The 18,987-nt window shown below is 40.7% G+C and overlaps 1 protein-coding gene across 1 annotated transcript in view; it reads right to left on the bottom strand.

The window, feature by feature from the left end:
- Nucleotides 1-2,626: 2,626 nt before the first annotated feature.
- Nucleotides 2,627-18,987, bottom strand: part of MYO5B (myosin VB) — a 379,086-nt gene continuing 362,725 nt past the window's right edge. Inside the window, exons 33-39 of the mRNA XM_026649314.2 lie at nt 17,911-18,062; nt 15,889-15,978; nt 13,682-13,832; nt 12,235-12,520; nt 10,949-11,123; nt 8,352-8,432; nt 2,627-4,716 (exon numbers count right to left, since the gene is read on the bottom strand). Of these exons, the coding sequence (XP_026505099.1) occupies nt 4,564-4,716; nt 8,352-8,432; nt 10,949-11,123; nt 12,235-12,520; nt 13,682-13,832; nt 15,889-15,978; nt 17,911-18,062 (1,088 nt within the window). The 3' untranslated portion in view covers nt 2,627-4,563. The remainder of the gene's footprint in view (nt 4,717-8,351; nt 8,433-10,948; nt 11,124-12,234; nt 12,521-13,681; nt 13,833-15,888; nt 15,979-17,910; nt 18,063-18,987) is intronic.

An 18,987-nucleotide genomic window follows, 5' to 3' on the forward strand; every position in this document is an offset into this window, starting at 1 on the left:
GAGTGGAGAATCAGGTATATTGACTACAATGGGACTACTCACAAAGTTATTTATGTGTATGGTTGCAGGATCTAGGTATACAATCTTGCCATCCTTGCTCACGTGAGAAATTCTCACTTATGATTACTTCCAGTGGATTCCATGATGTAATTGAATGAGGATTTTTTTTTTGCACAGGCAAGGGTTGCACAATTCAGTTTTGAGCTTTGATGGCTGATGTTCCTTTCCCCAAGCTCTTAGTGTAAATTTACAGTAGCTGTGAAAGATCAACAAGAGCGGCTACAAAAATACAATTGAAAAGAAACTGAAGCCAGTTTCAAACTAAAATAAAACTTTTGGAAGTTATGTCCTGGATGTTGTGGAAGTGTCTTGAACATGGACTACACAGCACAGAATGCATGCATGAAGTCAAGTTTATGGTTATAGTCAGTGTTGATTATTTTTATATTACATATAGTATATATTTCCTTGGAGATTAGAGGGCTAGTCCCAATCATACCCATAGAAGTACAATGCATGGAAAAAAATGCGATGAGATTAAAAACATTTTTGCAAACCTTCTCAGTGTAATGTAATGCTTTATAAGAGAACTTCTGAATCTACGGACTTTATGATATGACAGTAAAATTTTCCCACAGTTTAACACTTTTTCAGAGAGACATTGAGAAGTCACAGTTATCTTAGTAACAGCTAAAGGCACACAGTGGGAAAGTGCTTGTCTTAGTCATCAATATTAAAAACAAATCTGAAAAGTAAAGTTTTCCAAAAGCCGTGCTTTTACATTTAACATTTTTGTATTTTTTTAATGTAAAGACATTGCAGATTTTTGAGGGAAAAAGGCCTATTTGAGCATGATAATACAACTGAATTAAACCAGATATTTTAAAAATTGCTAACAGAAAAGATCATGTACATTAAAGATATTTTCTGCAGAATCCTTTTCCAAATGCAGCTTAGTGAATAAGTTTAATTATTACACATCAAAACATTAAATACCCAGTTCCTATCTATTTCAATACTAATGGTTTGTAAGAGATTCTTTTTATAATACATATAAATTAAGTTCCTTACAGCTCCCAGTGAAATACCATTATCCCTTTGAAGAACATTAACCACATTTTACACCTGTGATTAGTAACAAGACCATTGTGGAAGAGGATTCTGCAGCTCTCTTTAATTTAGTCTGATTAATAAGCATTAAGTTTGGTGAATCCTGTTGGAATCGTACAGTGAATAATTCACAACATTAGAGAGAGGTAGAGACCCGAAGAGCCTGAGAGGAAACTGCCGGCATAAGATGAGTTGTGAGGATAGCATCTGTGTAACCATCTCACCGGACTAAGTTTTGCTTTAGATTATTTTTCTTTAGTGTGAAGATGGGTTCACAGCAGGAGAAACATAGGATTTAATTGAAAAATAAAATGCAGTGAAAAATTTAACATATGCTTTGAAGAAATATTGTAGAGGAAGAGGTAGCTATAATAAAAAATACTACTTTAGACAGGCATTTGACACTGAGAAGAGCAAGAAAGCAGGTTTTCTGAGCTGCAGCCAACATGTAGTGTGATTGAGACTGTAAATGGGAAGAAAATGAAGGCATTACTGAATACATACAATAGATGCAAATGATCAAGGAGTGTAGTTTGGAGGTAGTGCTGGTATTGTGCAGGCAATAAATGTTCTGCTATTCTCTATTATGGGCACTGGTTCTAGGAAAAGATTCCTCCTTCATTGTGAATTGGCTTAATTATATCCTTCACTGGTAATAGCTATGCTAAACCAGAGTCTTTTGTTTGAGCGCATGTACTTTTACTGTAGACATAGTCCAATATAACTCTTACTAGCACTCATTTCTTTAACATTTGCTTTTTATAGCAATATACATATACAGGACTATTATAGCATGTGTATATACATAGATTATATACATAATGTCTAAATCAAGACACACTCCTTGTCTAAAAGGTGACCATGGTATGTTGTGTTTGGGGCGTAGTGTATGTCTAAGAGATTCTCATGTTCTGGGATAATTGGATACCTAATCATAAATTTGCTATTTGGAGATTTACAGCAACTAAAAATAGTCTGAAAAATGCAGATAGGTTTTTCTAAAAAGCACTTTGTCATCATGGAACTGCCGAGACACTGTAAGAACCATAGCAATAAATGCAAAGAAATCAAGATTTTCTTAGGCAGGACCGTTATGGAGGTGAACAGGCCTACATGTTCATGATTTGCAAAAGATTGGGCCTTTTGCAAGTGACAAATATCCCCATTGCATTTTGCAGCCTGGAAAGTTAGAACTGCAAAAGTGTTGTGACCTTAAAACTGCAAAGGTCATAATTTGCAAGCATGCCCCACCACAAATTAATACAATCATTGCTGTTATATGGCACTGTCTACCTTTAGATGCCATTTTCTTCTAGCGAGGATAGCATTTCTTATGACTACTGGGAATTAAATAGATTCTGGCAAGTACTGAGAATGATCAATAAATGCTTTGGGAATAGCAGACCCATTTTAATTCCTGAATAGTGAGGAAGAGGGAACTTTTTATATTAATAAGGATTTCAAAAAATCCTATTGGATTACAATTCAAGTGATTTTATCTGATAACTTCTTGACAGGTTTTAATTCATTATTCTGATCGGAATTTAAGATTATTGTTGACATCTGGGTTCTGTTACAAAGTGCTTTGGGTTATCAAAATACTAGTTGTAGGATTTTTGAGTAGGGCCATGTCTACACTTACAAGCTTACAGCGGCACAGCTGTATCAATACAGCTATGCCGCTGTAAGAGCACTTATTTAGCTGTGTTATGACAACAGGAGAGAGTTCTCCTGTCAATATAATAAAACCAGCTCAGTGAGCGGCGGTAGCTATGTCAGCGGGAGAGCGTCTCCTGCCAACATAGCGCCGTGCACACGAGTGCTTGTGCCGGCAAAATTTATGTCGCTCAGGGAGGTCTTTTTTTCACACCCCTCAGCGACAAAAGTTTTGCCGACATAAGTGCTAGTATAGACATGGACATAGTCATTCAATTTCTTACCCATTCTCTTTTGCTTTAAAACACTGTGAATTAAATTATTGCTAGTATTCCTTTTGTTAGCTTAGGCCCTGAAGCTGCACCACTGATCAATAGAAGTATTGCTATTGAATTCAATGGGTAAAATTCTGACCCTGTCTAAGTCAATTGGAGTTTTTCCACTGACTTAAGTAGGGCTAGGATTTCACACAGTGTGAGCAGGATCAGGAACTTCATTTAACTAGACTGGATTTACATGTGTTATCCAGACATATGAAAAATGCCATAAGTTATAGAATGGTGTAGGCAGAGCCATCCCTTGGGTATGGCTAATCGGGGCGACCGCCCCTGCCCCGCGCTTCCATAAAATCGTGAGGAGGCGGGTAGGGAGGTGAGGCAGGAGGGCAAGCAGGGTCAGAGGGCAAATGGGGAGGTGAGCGGCAGGCAGGAAGGGGATGAGGAGGCAGGCGCGCGGGCAGACAGCGAGGAGGAGAGCAGCGGGCGTGGGGGGGGGCGGTAATGAGGCGAGCAGCAGCCACTGGCAGCCCCCCTACCAGAACCTCCCCCTCCCTCCAGCACCTGCCCCTGCTTCTCAGCGCCTACCATGGATCAGTTATTTCACGGCGTCAGGAAGTGCTGGGGGGGAGGGGAGAGGAGCGAAACTGGGCGGGGAAGAGGCGGGGCAGGAATAGGCGGTACCTTGGGGGAAGGGGTGGAGTGGGGACGGAGCCAGAGGGAGCACCCCTTGACAGATTAGAAACTCGGCGCCTATGTCCCGGGCCCGAAACCCCCCTAGGGACGTCCATGGGTGTAGGTATAATTTTGTTACATGGATTCTGGTACTGGCTATATCAGCCCATGGAAACAGCTACTGCCCTCCATAATTATGTAAGGTATTAAAAACCTGTAGAGCAATGGTGACTTTCAGGAATTCTGACTTACTGACAAATGAAATCCACCTTGGTGAAAACAAGCATAGTTTTCAGTCTGTCACCTTAACCTGTGTGATGAACACTTATTTGCACATTTTGCAACTTACATTCCTGAATTGACTATTGTGATACAGTGACTAGCAACAGGAACAAATGTGAAATTGTATCTCGGCATAGAAATGCATTAATATGTACAAACCACCTTATCAATGCCATCGTTTTTCTGAAGACAGTGTTTTGACTTTGATTTTTATCTGGAGTTTCTTCATAGCCCCTTATGAAGACCAAATTAACCATCTCCCACTTGCCCAGTGTTTGCTGTTCATATCTGTTGGAGACTCTGCTATGGGCTTTGCGCTATTTCAACATGAAATCAAGCAGTAAAAAAATTCTGTATTTCAAGAATTCTTATTTTGAGCTGCAAGTTACAAAAAAAAAAATCACATACAAGATCAGTTTCTTACTATAGTATAAAGTTTAACACTAGCTGATTACTGTGTATTGGTTCTTCCATAATCTTGTTTGGTCCACATTAAAAAGATCTTTCTTTTTTTTTTTTTGCTTGAATTCTCTGGCGAAGGGGGACCGGTTTGAAGACATTTTCTTCAGACTTCATTGAGAAATTCCAAGTTGAGAGAAGCAGGGATGTGAATAGAGTCCATGGTTATGGAGGATGGGCTGAACGGAAACAAAACTGGGAACATATATTTGTAGTCTAACAGCAGCTGTGGAGGGTCATTTCGCTCTTGCAAATTTGCCTATGAGGTTTGTGTGGAAAAAATAAAAGGTTAGTGTGTTTTTCATCTCGATCATTGCTTTATTTATTTGCATTTGCAACACTTAACACAATAAAAGGTCTGAAGAGAGAGAGTTTGTATAGGATCTAAGGATACAGGAAAAATGTGCTCCAGTTTCATCCCAAGAGGAAAAACTTATTTCTTGAGCACAGCATGCTGGACAAATATAAAAGATAGAGTGGTCCCTACCCCAATCAGCATACAGTATGAAATTAGGAATATCAAATATAAAGTTTCAAACACGTCTCTATGAATAGTGATTGTGTGTAACTGGAGCCTGACCAAATGGAATTTCTGAATGATGTAGGATACAGGATTTAGAGAGATGACAAACTAACCAGCACTTTTTATGATTAGAGGAGTGGGAATAAAGATACACCAAGTAATTGAAATGTTATCAACATAAACTTAAATCCTGGCAGGTGCTAGGCATAGCACTGTGGCCAATCAAAAGAGCACGGGCAGAAATATGTTCCCTATCCTGGTTTGTCTAGACCCGCTCTGGCAGGCACCAGAGAGGAACATTCCAGAGTTGGGAGTTATGGGGGTGGGGTATTGAATATATGATCCTGTACGCAGTCCCTACAAAAATTTTTGCTGCTGCTTTTCCAGTATGTTTTTGTGCTTCCTTGGGGACAGTTATGCCACTTCCCCTACACTGGCCAGATTTTGCCCCATTCTCTTTTCTGTCATCAGAAGTCAGCACTGGCTATACAGAATTTTGTTATCCACCCAGTATTTCTTTTCCAATAATTCCTCCCATTTTCTCCTCCATTGTGTTTTGCAGTGATCTTCCTTCAAAGCAGTGAACAGACCTTCCCCCTGGAGATGCATCCATGATGCTGCATAAGTAGCCAGGAAGTTTGCAGCAGAGCAACACAAGTTGTAACTTGTCACAAAGTGATGGAAAGTGCTGCCCATTCAACTTCAGTAGTGAGTGTGTGGACCTGGACACTGAATATGACTCTCTTATGTAGCAGCACACACTACCAGCAACATGCTTGTCCTTTTATCTAGTACATCAGCAGGACTGAGAAAAATGTTAAACACTAGCTACTATTTTCCTGCTTTCTCTTTTTGACATTCAAGATGCCATGGCACTCTTCAGAAGAGCAGGACATTTTCCTAGTCACCTGGTAAAAATTTCCCCGCTCTCCACTAATGTACAGCGTGCTGGGTGGGAGTTGATTGCTGTCTTCCATCTCACAAGTGGCTGCATTTCAGTGATGTCCTACATTCCTGTATCCTACTAGCCTGACTTGCAGGAATAGTCCCATTGAGAAACGAACACTTGAGTGCCCAGCTACTGTACCGATAAGTAGAACTGGGCAATTTTTATTTTTATAGGTTTTTTTGGTGAATAGTAAACCAAAATGTTGCAAATTTGACATGAAATTGCTGAATAGTTTCAGCCAAAATCTTTGTTTTCAGGATTGAGATGCCATTCACAAAATGGCTGGAGGATGAGACAGTGGTAGTGCATGCCTTGTAAAGGTTAGCTCAGTCAGTCACCTAAGAGATGAAATAGGAGTCAGGTTCAATTGCCCCCTCTATCTGATTTGAAGAAGGGATTTAAACTTGGATCTCACATACAGCAGAAAAGTTCCCTTACTCCTGGGGCTATTGGATAATCTGGAGTGGGTCTTTCTCAGTCTCTCCTGTTGAAGTGGTTCCACTTCGTATAAATAATTAGTCATTGGAGGTTGGGACAAAGATAGAGAATGAGAATGACTATGCAGCCAAGTGGTTAGGGCACTCTTCTGCAATGTGGGGCACCCAAGTTCAAATCACTTCTCCATATCAGGATTAGGAGGGAACTGAATGTCTCTCCCCCACATCCCAGGAGAGTGCCCTAACTACTAGGTTAATGCTTCTAAGGAGGGTGGCACCATCATCCCTACTTCCTCCTTTTAAAGGCATCTAGAAACAAAATGTTTCCTTCGACCCAAAACAGACTTTTTCAATTCACCAAAGTCTTTTGGAGTTTCCAAATTCAAGCAGACCCAAATTTATTTTGTTTGTTTTTTGGAACTGCCGGTGAACTGATCAATAATTATTCGCCCAGCTCTACTGATAAGGGCCATGTAAGTACCTACATAGAAGTGAACAGAGCTCAGGTTACAATTTATTAAATGAATTGGGATCCTTTATAATGAAGGGTTCTACGTGCATGTAAAGAATTATTACTAATTTTTCAGTACACCTCTACCCCGATATAACACGAATTTGGATATAACGCGGTAAAGCAGTGCTCCAGGGGCGCGGGGCTGCGCACTCCGGTGGATCAAATTTCGATATAACGCGGTTTCACCTATAACGTGGTAAGATTTTTTGGCTCCTGAGGACACCATTATATCGGGGTAGACGTGTATATTAAAGCAGAATAAAAATGATTTCTGGCTTTGATGGAGGTTCCTGGTATCTTTTCAAGATCATAAAATATGTAAATTCAAAGAAAGCAAAGTTGAGAGCATCTTGTATCATACATTGATTTAAGCATCATTTCCTTCTGTTCTTTTGATACTGTACACTGTGGAACATTTCCTTCTGTTCTTTTGATACTGTACACTGTATTAGAAATGAATTGTGAGGTAAACTGAACTCAAAATTGGATAATACAATTTTTATAGCATATCTGACTAGAAAATGGAAATCTTATCAGAGAAAGCAGCATGATGGGGCAAAAGCAGCTATTTTGCGTAAATGTGTTTTTACCCAGAACATTAAGACCCCCCCCCCCCAAAAAAAAGTCCATATTACAGATGTCACTTACAATACAATATTTTTCTTGTTTCCTGTTGGGTAATTTTAGAGAGACCCTCAATCTTGTTTTGTCTTTGTTTTACAATAAAAAAGTGTGAGTGAATTTGAATAACTTGATGTTATGCGCATGTACAACTAATATGAAACCTATTAAAGTAATATACTAAAATTAAACAAAAACCTGATGAGTAATTCTAAGGATTAGATACCAGTAACCCCCATTCTAGCTATCTGTTAAATGTAAAGTTACTTTGTGTATTGAATCTAAATTAATTTAACTTCACATTTGTATACTGCCTAGCCTTTTGTGGTCAGGAACAATCCCATGACGCAAAGGTAGAAGTGCTGACCATTACATTCTGGCCAGTTCTGATTAGGCAGCATATATTTATCACTCATGACCTGCCTCTTGTTATTTCAGTTGGATATAGTATGCGTCTTTCCCTTTTAAACTGTTATGTGATGTTCTGGTGTTAAACAGTGTTGAAGGACTGACACATCCCTCCCCAGAGATGGCTGCGTTTCAGTGGTGGGTAGTGAGAGTAGTTGTTAATGTGATGTGAGGCATTCTTCAGGAAGAGAAGTTTTGTAGAACAGTAGATATTACTATTTAAGGACATATACGTGAAGGCTTCAGTAGGCTGACAGTGTCCCTTTAACAATCAGAGAACCTTTGATTACAAGCACTGAACCTTCATAATCATGTGTTAAAAGCAGAGAGGGAAGTGAGATGGAACATTAATGCTAAATCGATACCATTTTCTCTTTGGATTTTCACAGTTCTGATCTTTCACTGTTGGTGTTTGTCTCCATTTTATGGCCATTTAACTTACCTGAATGTTTCGTATGAAGGCTACTGTCACACGTTCTTCAAACTCATTAACAGGAGTATAGAGATTTAATATTTTTACAATCTGTTGGAAACAAAACAACAGGGTTTTAGATGGTCAGCAGCAGCTGAACTTCTCAATGGCATGAAGCGCTGCTACCCAGTTTCTTGATGTTGTCACTTTTGTAGAATTTTGCATCAGTCTCCATATAGGAGACAGCTAAGGCATGTAAATTGAGGAACGCTGGGGGTGCTTCTTCATGCCATTTGAGAAGGTTGTGAACTAACCATCTTAACTTAGTGTAAATACTTAGAATCTCAAGAAAGCTGAACAGAACTGAATGAAGAGTAATAGGAAAACTTGTACGTAGAAAATAGGAGATGAGTGTCTACAACATTCATCTTTGAATGTCATTAAACCACCTGTGGGCGAGCAACCTGAGTAATGGCGCGAGCATATTTCGAATTTCTTGTGCTCCCTTGTTCCCTTCCTGGTGCATGTTATGTCCTCAGGTATCTGTCAAGTCCATCTTTTAGAACAGTACTTGCCAACTGGTGGGTTTGTGATGGGGACACCTGAAAGGTTGCACCACATGGGCATTAGGATCCAGGAAGACTCTGGATAGGCAACTTGCTCCCTCCTTCATGCTCCTGCTGCCACTTCGGCCACACCCTTTCTGGTTTTAGCCCAATCCTGCTGCAGCTCCTCATCCATGGCCCTCAACCCCCTCCACCCACCCACCCATTCCACTCAGCTGCTGTGGAGGACAAGTGTTAATTCCAAAGGCTGCACAGACGGTGGTGGAGGGAGAATTAGAACACCCAGCACCCCACACTACTCCTCGCTTCCACTGTTTGTCAGATAAAAGGGTGTACAATTGAATATTGAAGATTAAGGACCTGCTCCACTGAAGTCTACAGGAGTTTTGCCATTGATTTAAATGGAAGCCTGATCAGACCCAATGAGCAACTGGTACACTGAAGTAGCAGTTCTCAACCTTTTGTCACCTCAAAATCTACTCATGAATTCTTGCTCTGAGCACAATATTTTAGGATAGAGTGGGCCTTGATAAGAAGCTGCTTGTGGATGCTGGGTCACAAAGACAGAACCACTGATTTATACTTTAAGCTCCTCAGAGTAGGACTCTGGCTTTCATGGTCTACGGACGTCCCTAGCAAAAACAGTGACACGTTCTATATAATATGATTCTAGTATTGTCATACTGAATGTCTGAGTCAGTGTGAAGCAATGCAAACAGTTGCAAGCATGGTTGAGAACTCTTGTTGTTCAGAATATTACCAGGCTAAATCATCACTGGGATTCACAGTCTGTTACAGTCTGATTTTTACGTTCTCAGCCATTTTGACTTAACTAATTACACCCATGTGACAGCAAGGCATGCATCTATACCGTGCCACGAGTCCTAGACCATTGTGATATCAGAGGTTACTCAACCAATTGCCATCCTTATTCTACAGCTAGTTTGCATACAAGTGTTTCATTGTATGAGGGAGACTGCACAGATGATGGATTACGGCCCAATTGCCACACCTATATGACAGCACAAGCTTTCATCTACTAGGACTGAAAAACAATGACATCATCTGAAAGCTCAGCTATAGATGTCAGTCCCTAAAAGAATATTCTATATTGTAAAAGAATATTCCATGTTGTAGTATGTGTCTTGACATCTACACGCTGCAGTGAAAGATACTGGCCTGTACACAGAAGGGATGACATGGGAGATCTCAACTTTTCTCTCTCCCGTTCTGTAATGAGGGGTCCCAGAGGCATAGATTTCTGCTCTACTCCTCTTTCCTTCCCTTCCCATTAAATACACTTCTTTGTAACGTTCTTGTGAAGTCTGGTCCAAAAGAAACTCAGAGCTTTTATTCTGGAGGCCTGTAACACTTACCGGCAAATGGTTTGTTCATTATCTGCCAAAGGCAAAGCTGGAAGGCAGCCCACAGGCCAACAGTAAATCAATTTTGAGGCACCACTGCTACAGATTTGTAGAGGATTCTTGTTATTACGTGAGACATCCCCAACTGCTCAAAATAGCAGGATGGTTTTCTTACAGTTTTACAGAATACCTATTGCATTTAAAAGAAGTATCACTCACTATTCAGCAGAACTGTTAGTTATGAGGACCGCCCCACAAGTGTTTTCTCCCATTGTAGCTGCCTGAGTTGCGTATGTTTCTGAAGCAGGTGGGATGGTCCTATCTAAAGCTGGAAGCGGTGGAGGTGGCATCACCATCCAGGGAAGTCACCGCTGGGCCCTGAAGCCACTACTAAAGGAGGAAGAGGAATTTGAAGTGGGGGCGGCTGACAGATGTGTGTCTCATGGATCCTGATCCTACCCTGCACAGCAAATGTAGAGATTACCTGTCAGGAGAGTTAGAGAGCTTGGCAGCTAGTTTCTTGGCAGCAGTAGCAGCTGGGAGGGCAGGATGTGACCAGAAAATTACTCAAAAAGGGTATGTCCCACCCAGCATGTGACACTTGAGGAGTACCATGTCCTAAAGCATCCTTACTGCTGTAATGCATGGGAAAGAACTCGCACCTGTTTCATAGCAAACATGTCCTCCAGTCCCTTACCTGCTGCGTAGAGAGGGATGTACATAAGGAACAGATAGCCTCAGCATCTTCTGAAGTTTTCTTTTTGAGCTGAAGCAGTTGTGCTGCCTGGATCAGGGGTTCCACTGTCTCTGCTGCTCCACTCTGTTGCAAATTCTTCCCACGCAACCATTCCTCCAGCTGGCTTATGTTATACCTGGCCCCACACAAGTAAGATGTCAGTTGAAAGTTTCCTTCTGAGGGCTCATTTACTAGTTCAAGAAACATTGCATTGCTGGAATGAGTGGAGTTTTTGATGCAGATGTGTGATACGTACCGATTAAGTGGTCTTGAGAACCAGTACAAACTCCTGGACTCCACAAAACCACAGGAGAATATTAATAAAGTTACGGGCTACATTTTATTTAGCTGTGTAAAGGTAGAAGGGCACAAGCAGCTAGATTTTCAAAGGTATTTAGGTGGCTGGTGTGGTTTTGAAAAGTACCTAAAAGCAAGTTAGGCATCTAACTTCCATTGATCTCAATGTGAGTTAGTTACTTAACCTGCTTAAGTGCTTTTGAAAAATCCCACTAGGAGTCTAAATACCGTTGAAACTCTGACCCGAGGTGCCTCCCCCAAACTCCTGTGCCCAAGCACAGTCCTAGTCTTTCTGATCTCAGCATGCAAGCAAGATATCATTAGGAGTTTGTTTTTAAATCATCATTAATGTTTATCACAAAAAGCAGTTGAAGGTTTGTGCCATGGCAGGTAAATTTTCATTGCTATTTTGTACGGTTGCACTAAATGGAATTCCCATAATCACAGCAAATTAAATACCTATTAAGATAGATACTAGGCACCTGGATCTGATTCTGTAATCAGATCCACGTGGACAGATCCTTGTGCCTGCATGGAGCCCATCTGAAGTCAACAGGGATATACGCACAGGCTCACAGGTCTGTCTGCATGAACCTAATAGCCTCAGATATTACTATGGTGGGCACGTTAGAAATGTCTGTGATACTGCAGTACAGATGGGTACTGCAATGAGCATTTAAATCAGAAACACAAAGCAAACAATCTGTTGCAATTATGCTGCAATTGGAATTCACTTTATATTCTGCTCCTTCCTGCCTGCTTTTATTCCTGGACTCTTGTGGTTTCTGATGCATTCCCTGTTTTATTTCACACAGCTTTGCTGATCCCATAAAATTCCCTCCTTATTTCTGCTGGAATATTTAGTCTACTACCTCCCCCACTGTACAAATTAACAAGTTGCCTGTACATAAGCAGGTGCCTTCCCATCACTGTCTCAGCCAATGTCCTACCTGAGCTGCATACCAGTGCTCCACGAACAGACATCTTTTCTCAGCAGGAGGTTGTTCAGTGTTACTGCATTGATCATGTAGAAGAGCTGCTTGAAGACTTGCTGAATAATCTCCGGGTCCAAGCCCTGGTCACACATGATGCTGTGAAACGTATTCAGTTGGCGAATGACTGCGTCTAAGCTGTAAGAGTTGTCACCATCTACCATGCTGGATGATCGGTTCCTGTAGCCCATTGGCTTCACGCCTGACAGACCCTGGATGCTTTCACTTTCCAACATTGCAGACACTGGGGGGAAAATTTCAGGAAGGAATGGGGACAAGGCCTACATTTCCCTACAAGTCACCAGGAATGATTTGTTAGATTACCTGTAATCTGTGGTTAATTTTATGTAGTTGCTAATATGCTACATTCTACAAAACAAGACAATATTATGGCCTAACGGTATGAGGAAACGACTGGGATCCAGGAACTCTCAGGTTCTAATCCCAGCTCTGCCACAGATTCCTTCTGTGGCTTGGGGAGAGTCATTAACTTCTGTAAATGGGGATAACTTTAACTTACTGTACTTACTTCGGTGGCATACTTCAGTTGGGAAGATTAATTAGTTAATAGCTATAAAGTAATTTGAAGGTGAAAAGTCCTGGGAATTAATGTTAAGGAGAAGAACTCACTTAACATACTGTGAAAATTACAAATACCTCTGCCCAGAGCGATAATAAACTCTCCTTTTAGTCCCAACCTGTAGCCTTAATCAAGTCTACAGTTAAAGTGATTAAGTGGCTGGGAAAGAAGATTAAAAGAAATAAATCTGTATCCATTGGCTAAGTAACGATTAATGGAGGGATATGACACGTCTCTCCAAGGAGCAGAAGGCTGCACACGCTGAGATGGTACAGCCCGGTACAAGCAGGTATAGGTATGAGGGGTGTGGTAACAGTTTTAGAGGAACATAGTGTAAACATTTCCTAACAGTCTCCCAAGGGAAGTGGTGGAAATCTCCTAGCTAGAGAATATATATTGTTGAAGGGAGCAGTCCGTCGCTGGCAGGAAGATGGACAAAGTGACTGAGATTTTTGGTCCTACAGTTGCACACAAACTTCATATCCATGTCAGTGCCTGGAATGGAGGACTGTGGGATTAGAAACAATGTCATAGCTCCACTTCTTGGCACTACCAGCTCCCACAAAGGAGGAGGAAGACAGACTATTCCATCACTGGGAAAAATCCCATTGACTTTCCCTTCAGTTCAAGCACTGTCTCATTCATGAACTTTATAAATAAAGCCACCGACCACAGTGGCCTTCTCCAGAGCACTAGGGATATATTTCTTAAACTGTTATCTGTTTTATGCCACCACATGCTTTCGTTTGGGTGAGGAGAAGTGTTGCTAACACAGAGCAAAGGTCTCCTATACACCTTCACATAATATAAATACCCCAAACATACCTATCATTGGTTGCAACATGCCTTCTGCTATCTTAAAGAGCTGCTGATAGATCTGAATGGAGAGGTCACTTAAAACCTGCCGGTACTCCGTGAGGTCAAAATTCTTAAGACAGTGCTCATTCTGCTTAGCGGTATTTTGTGTCATAAAACCCTAAAAACAAAAATGAGAGACAAACACCCCCCCCCGTTCTGTTATTCCACCTAATACAGTCCACTGACATCACTGCATAAAGGCCTGTAAAAGTAAATGAAAGTGTAATGTTTCTAGAATGCTACCTACTGTAGATTTTGGTCTTAACAGTTGAAAAAAAGATCAAGACTCAAAAATCACCTATGATTATTCAACAGCTTATTCATAAGTTATTAGAATTTTTAAAATGAAATATCATTAAGTAATCAGCTTCATTTTAATTTCAGCAAGGGGAAAGGAATTCCAATTAGTTAAAAGATAAAGCATGTTTCCCATTGAATTGAAAATGACTGTTTCAGTTCCCTATTAAACACTAGGCTACCCATTTGTTATATCATGAGCACATACTTATTTAGAACCACCAGGAGCCACATATTTTAATCTTCAAGTTAAAACTTCTTTGTAAGAACGGAAATATTTGCATGATAATAAAATATTTTGACCTCTTGGTTAACTTATGAATTATACACTAAAAAACCTTATTTTTTGCAGGTGTCTCCCAAAGTTTTCAGCTCTGCTTTTAATAAACAACTTGAGAATTCCCCTGCAGAACTGGAATTAATTTGCAAACTGGACACCATCAAATTAGGCCTGAATAAAGACTGGGAGTAGATGGGTCATTACAAAACCTAATTTCCCCCATACTAATTTCCCCTACTGTTACTCACACCTTCTTGTCAACTGTTTGAAATGGGCCACTCTCATTACCACTACAAAAGTGATTTTTCCTCCCTTGGTATCCTACTGTTAATTGAATTATCTCGTTAGACTGACCTCCCTCTTGGTAAGGCAACTCCCATCTTTTCATGTGCTGTGTATTTATACCTGCTACTGTATTTTCCACTCCATGCATCTGATGAAGTGGGTTCTAGCCCACGAAAGCTTATGCCCAAATAAATTTGTTATTCTCTAAGGTGCCACAAGGACTCCTCGTTGTTTTTGTTAAATGCAGTACTGCTACAGAGACAGCAGAGGGCATACAGAAGCACAAACCACTGTTACTGACCAAGCCTTACCCATACAATTCCTTTCATACTATATACAAATTATTGGCTATGCAGTGTCTCCCACATTAGAATCTACAGAAACTTGACAGATAATTTGATTCCAAGGAAATGTTGGGCCTAAACAAATATTCTTGCCTGTATCCTTTGAAGCGTGACGGCTGGCTATGTTTAACACAAATCGAGAGTGAATTAGAAGGAAACTACACAAGCATCTCTATGTTCCAAATTTTGGTACCATAGTATATGGCTGTTCCTAAAGTAGTGTCAACATCCCAGTGGACAGGTACCATATAAATATTTTTTATATTACCAGAACTGCAATAATCTGATTTGACCACAGATTATCAAAGTTGATTGACACTAAACTGAACAGGTGTGAAAACTGTGAAACTGTATCAAGAAGACTGGTATAAGAGATTACCTCCTCCCTGAAGAAACTTTGTTATGATTAGTAGTTTTTGATCTTGTGCACCTCAGAAGTTCAGAACTAATTGAGCACAATTTAAGAAAAAGCAATAACTTTCAGAAAAAAAGATTTAAACCCATTTTTTTCTGTTTAAAAATCATCTTAATGAAGGACCCAATCCTGCAAACTGACTGCATTGAAGTCAAGAGGAGAGCTCTCAGTATTGGACCCAAGAGAAGACTTTTTCAATCACAGAACAGCTAATTGTGAGTTTGACCTTTGAACATTGCTAGAACGAGAGGGAACAGTTTTAAACTAAGGATCTGATATTCCACTGAAACATGTTTTACACCAGTATTCCTCTACGAACTTCACAGGAGCCACTCCTGAGTGACACCAGAATCAGTGAGCAGAGACTCGGGCGCTTGTTGTAAGAATCTCTCAAAGCTTTTTACCATTTCAGCATGATTATTGATAGTTTAACATCCTAGTTTGACCCCAGGTATGGGGTGCCTGGAGATGAGCACTGAAGTGGAATGAACAAGAGATTTCAAAACTGGGTGAACGTTTTTCTGAAGCTCTGTTCTTTACATAAATGTCTCACCGTATCCCCGCTGTACTGCTTTAGACAATGTAAGAGGCGACAGGTGTTAGCCAACCAAAATGACGTCATCTGAAAATCATCATTGTGTTTCTGTGAAGAGCAAAATTAACATGTGAGATTCCTCTTTGGCATTTGAAGCTGGTCTATTCGGACAAGGTGGTTGTCCTAATAGCAGAACTATAACCCTGTGTACAACACATGCAATGAATGGCATGCTATTTTCATTCCTGCATGAAATCTCTGTTACCTTCTGTTACCATGGCTGCTACTAAATTCTGCTCTTAATTAGAACAGTGTAACTCCAGAGTAATTCCATTTGAGTCACTGAAGTTGCTCTGAATTTGCAACAGTGCAGCACAAAGCAGAACGTGGCCCATATAGTAAGATTAGCTAATCAAATCACATGCTTCAAGGCATAAACAAATCACCTGCATGGATTAGGAAGGATTCTCCACCAACAAGTATGACACTGTTCATTTGGTTAGATGCATTGTGTTAGTTTGTTTTGCCATTCTCTGAAGCATGAGATATAGGCCACTGACAGAAACAGGACACTGGATTTGATGGTCTAATAGCTATGTGAGACATCAAGAGATGTGGCATTTAGCATAAGTTTAACCTGTATCGCTACTGTATTATATCTGACGTGCCCTAGGTCCTCACTCTGAGTGCGGAGCATTCTGTTTAACAAAGAACTTCCTTAACCTACAAAAGCTGAGAGGCACCACTGTGTGGCCTAGTGGATTGAACACGTGCACAGTCACCAATAATTTTAAATTCCAATCCTACTTTGACAATGATGCACTCGCTGCCATCAGGCAAATCACCACCTCTCTTTGCCTCTGTTTTCCCATGTACAAAATGGAATAAAACCACCTCCCTTACGAGGCAGGCGAAATAGCAATTCATGTTAGTACAGCAATTTGGAAATGAAAAGCATGACAGAAGTACTCCGTCTAATTCAGAATTCCATTTTTGTAGTTCTTTACTGTAGTGCAGCTAAACCCTGGAAGATTCTTTGGCTAAGAACTGAACGTTAATTAGGATGAGATGGCCCTGCTTGTGCTGGATCTTTAATGATTCATCCCACTGCACAAATTTCATTCTTTGTCTTTGCTTGAAATGAAGCAGGGCCTAGGTGAAAGAGATGGGGAGAAACGGTTATAAATCAGAGTCTATTTTCGGCTGGAGTGTCGTGGACATTAAAGCGATATGTGACCAGCACATTAGGTTATAGCACAGGTATATAAAAGAGCCAGCCTCCCCTGTTCTCAGTTCAGGTGATTTAAGAAGCAAAAGCCAGAAGGGAAGTAAAACAATGAGTTAGCAGGTCAGGAAGCCAAAAAAGAGACTAGTAGCAGAATGAGTTGTGTTCTATGGATGGTTCACTCACTGAGCATCTCTCCTATCTGTAGAAAAGTAATTTACATCTAAGGGCTGGTCTACACTGGGGGGTGGGGTGGGGGAGGGGTCGAGGTAAGGTACGCAACTTCAGCTATGGGAATAGCGTAGCTGAAGTCGACGTATCTTATTTTGACTTACCTCCTGTTCTCACGGCGCGGGATCGACGGCCGTGGCTCCCTTGTTGACTCCGCTACTGCTGCTCGCCCTGGTGGAGTTCCAGAGTCGACGGGAGCGCGTTCGGGGATCAATATATCGCGTCTAGACGAGACGTGATATATCGATCCCCGATAGATCAATCGCTACCTGCCGATCCGGCAGGTAGTCTGGATGTACCCTAACTCTTCGATGATTTTTAAAACCCACATGTACTGGGACAGTTTTATTATCTTTATTATTTGTTGACTTTAAAAGAAAATCCCAGAGTAAAACAAATAGCAATAATCAATGGTAATATCATCATGTCAATATTATACTCGGGGCATGAGTTTGTTGAATATTTGCATGATTGCCATCTGAATCTATAAAATGAGACATCTTTAGGTACCTATTTCAACCTCAGAACTAGAGTGTTACATCACATGCAGCCTCAGACCTCATTTTAATACAAAGAAGACATACCTTTAATACTTTCTTAATGCCGTTTATGGTGGAGGTGAGTAAGGAGTGCACTTTCTGGTCGTCATTGATGTAATCTGCATGCCTGATGCACATGTAGAGGATGTAAGCAGGAAGACATGGAACTGTGGCAGAAACTGTCTGCGGTTTGAGATCTAGAAGTGGAACAAAACAAAAGGGAGTCTTCTTACAACCTAACTTTTGTTAGCTGAGCAGGAGAATCAGAAACAGTAGAGATGTGTGGAAACCAACATCTCACACATCTGGGAAAGATCAGTTCTGAACATTGTAACTTAAGCTCATCTCTGAGAAATTCCTGAACTTCTTGAAAATGCTTCATACAAGCTGCCCCGCTATCGTGTACTGAAACCACTCCAGAAATACCATCTACTAAATCTACTCTTCATCAACATGCTGAATCAGGATAGCGCGTGGTGGAATTTACTAAATATTTAATGTGAAAGCAGGGATTGCCCGAAGAGGAGGAACTTTAGAAGTTACTGCTGTGATCTGGTACCATTCTTCATTTACTTTTTGTAGAGTTTCATTATACGCGGGTGTGATAACATAAATCATAAACACTAATGCGTAGTGAGGCAAGTGTGACAAAAACCTGAGTATTGGATGGTGGTGCATGTGCCAGCAGTGGCTCCAACCAAAGCCTTCAGCATAAGTAGCGCTCAAGAAGCTGCATATTGCAGAGACCTCAGAATGGCTTAGATGACAAAATGTTTCTGTTCCACAGGCCTACAAGAGGCTGAAGGTCTATATTGTAATATCCCTTTTCCATGTGTCAACCCATCATGGTGTAAGGTTGACAATTATTGCCCACTTAAGGAATTACAGCTTCATTTTAGCATTTTCAATGCATTGTCATCCTTGAGTAAGAATTATATCTAAGGACAACAAAAGAATGAGACAAATTGGAGGTGAATTTGTCACTGGTGTAACTCCATTGAAGTCAATGAATTTCCTATGAAGGCATGAATTCTGTCCATACCGTTTTAGAACACTAAACAGCACTGAATTGAAAGCACACTACTAAGTGGGAAGGGAAAACACGAGGACGGCTGCTTATAT

This window comes from Terrapene carolina, unplaced genomic scaffold, assembly GCF_002925995.2.
Source record: "Terrapene carolina triunguis isolate 2854851 unplaced genomic scaffold, T_m_triunguis-2.0 Scaffold69, whole genome shotgun sequence".
Lineage (NCBI taxonomy): Eukaryota > Metazoa > Chordata > Testudines > Emydidae > Terrapene > Terrapene triunguis.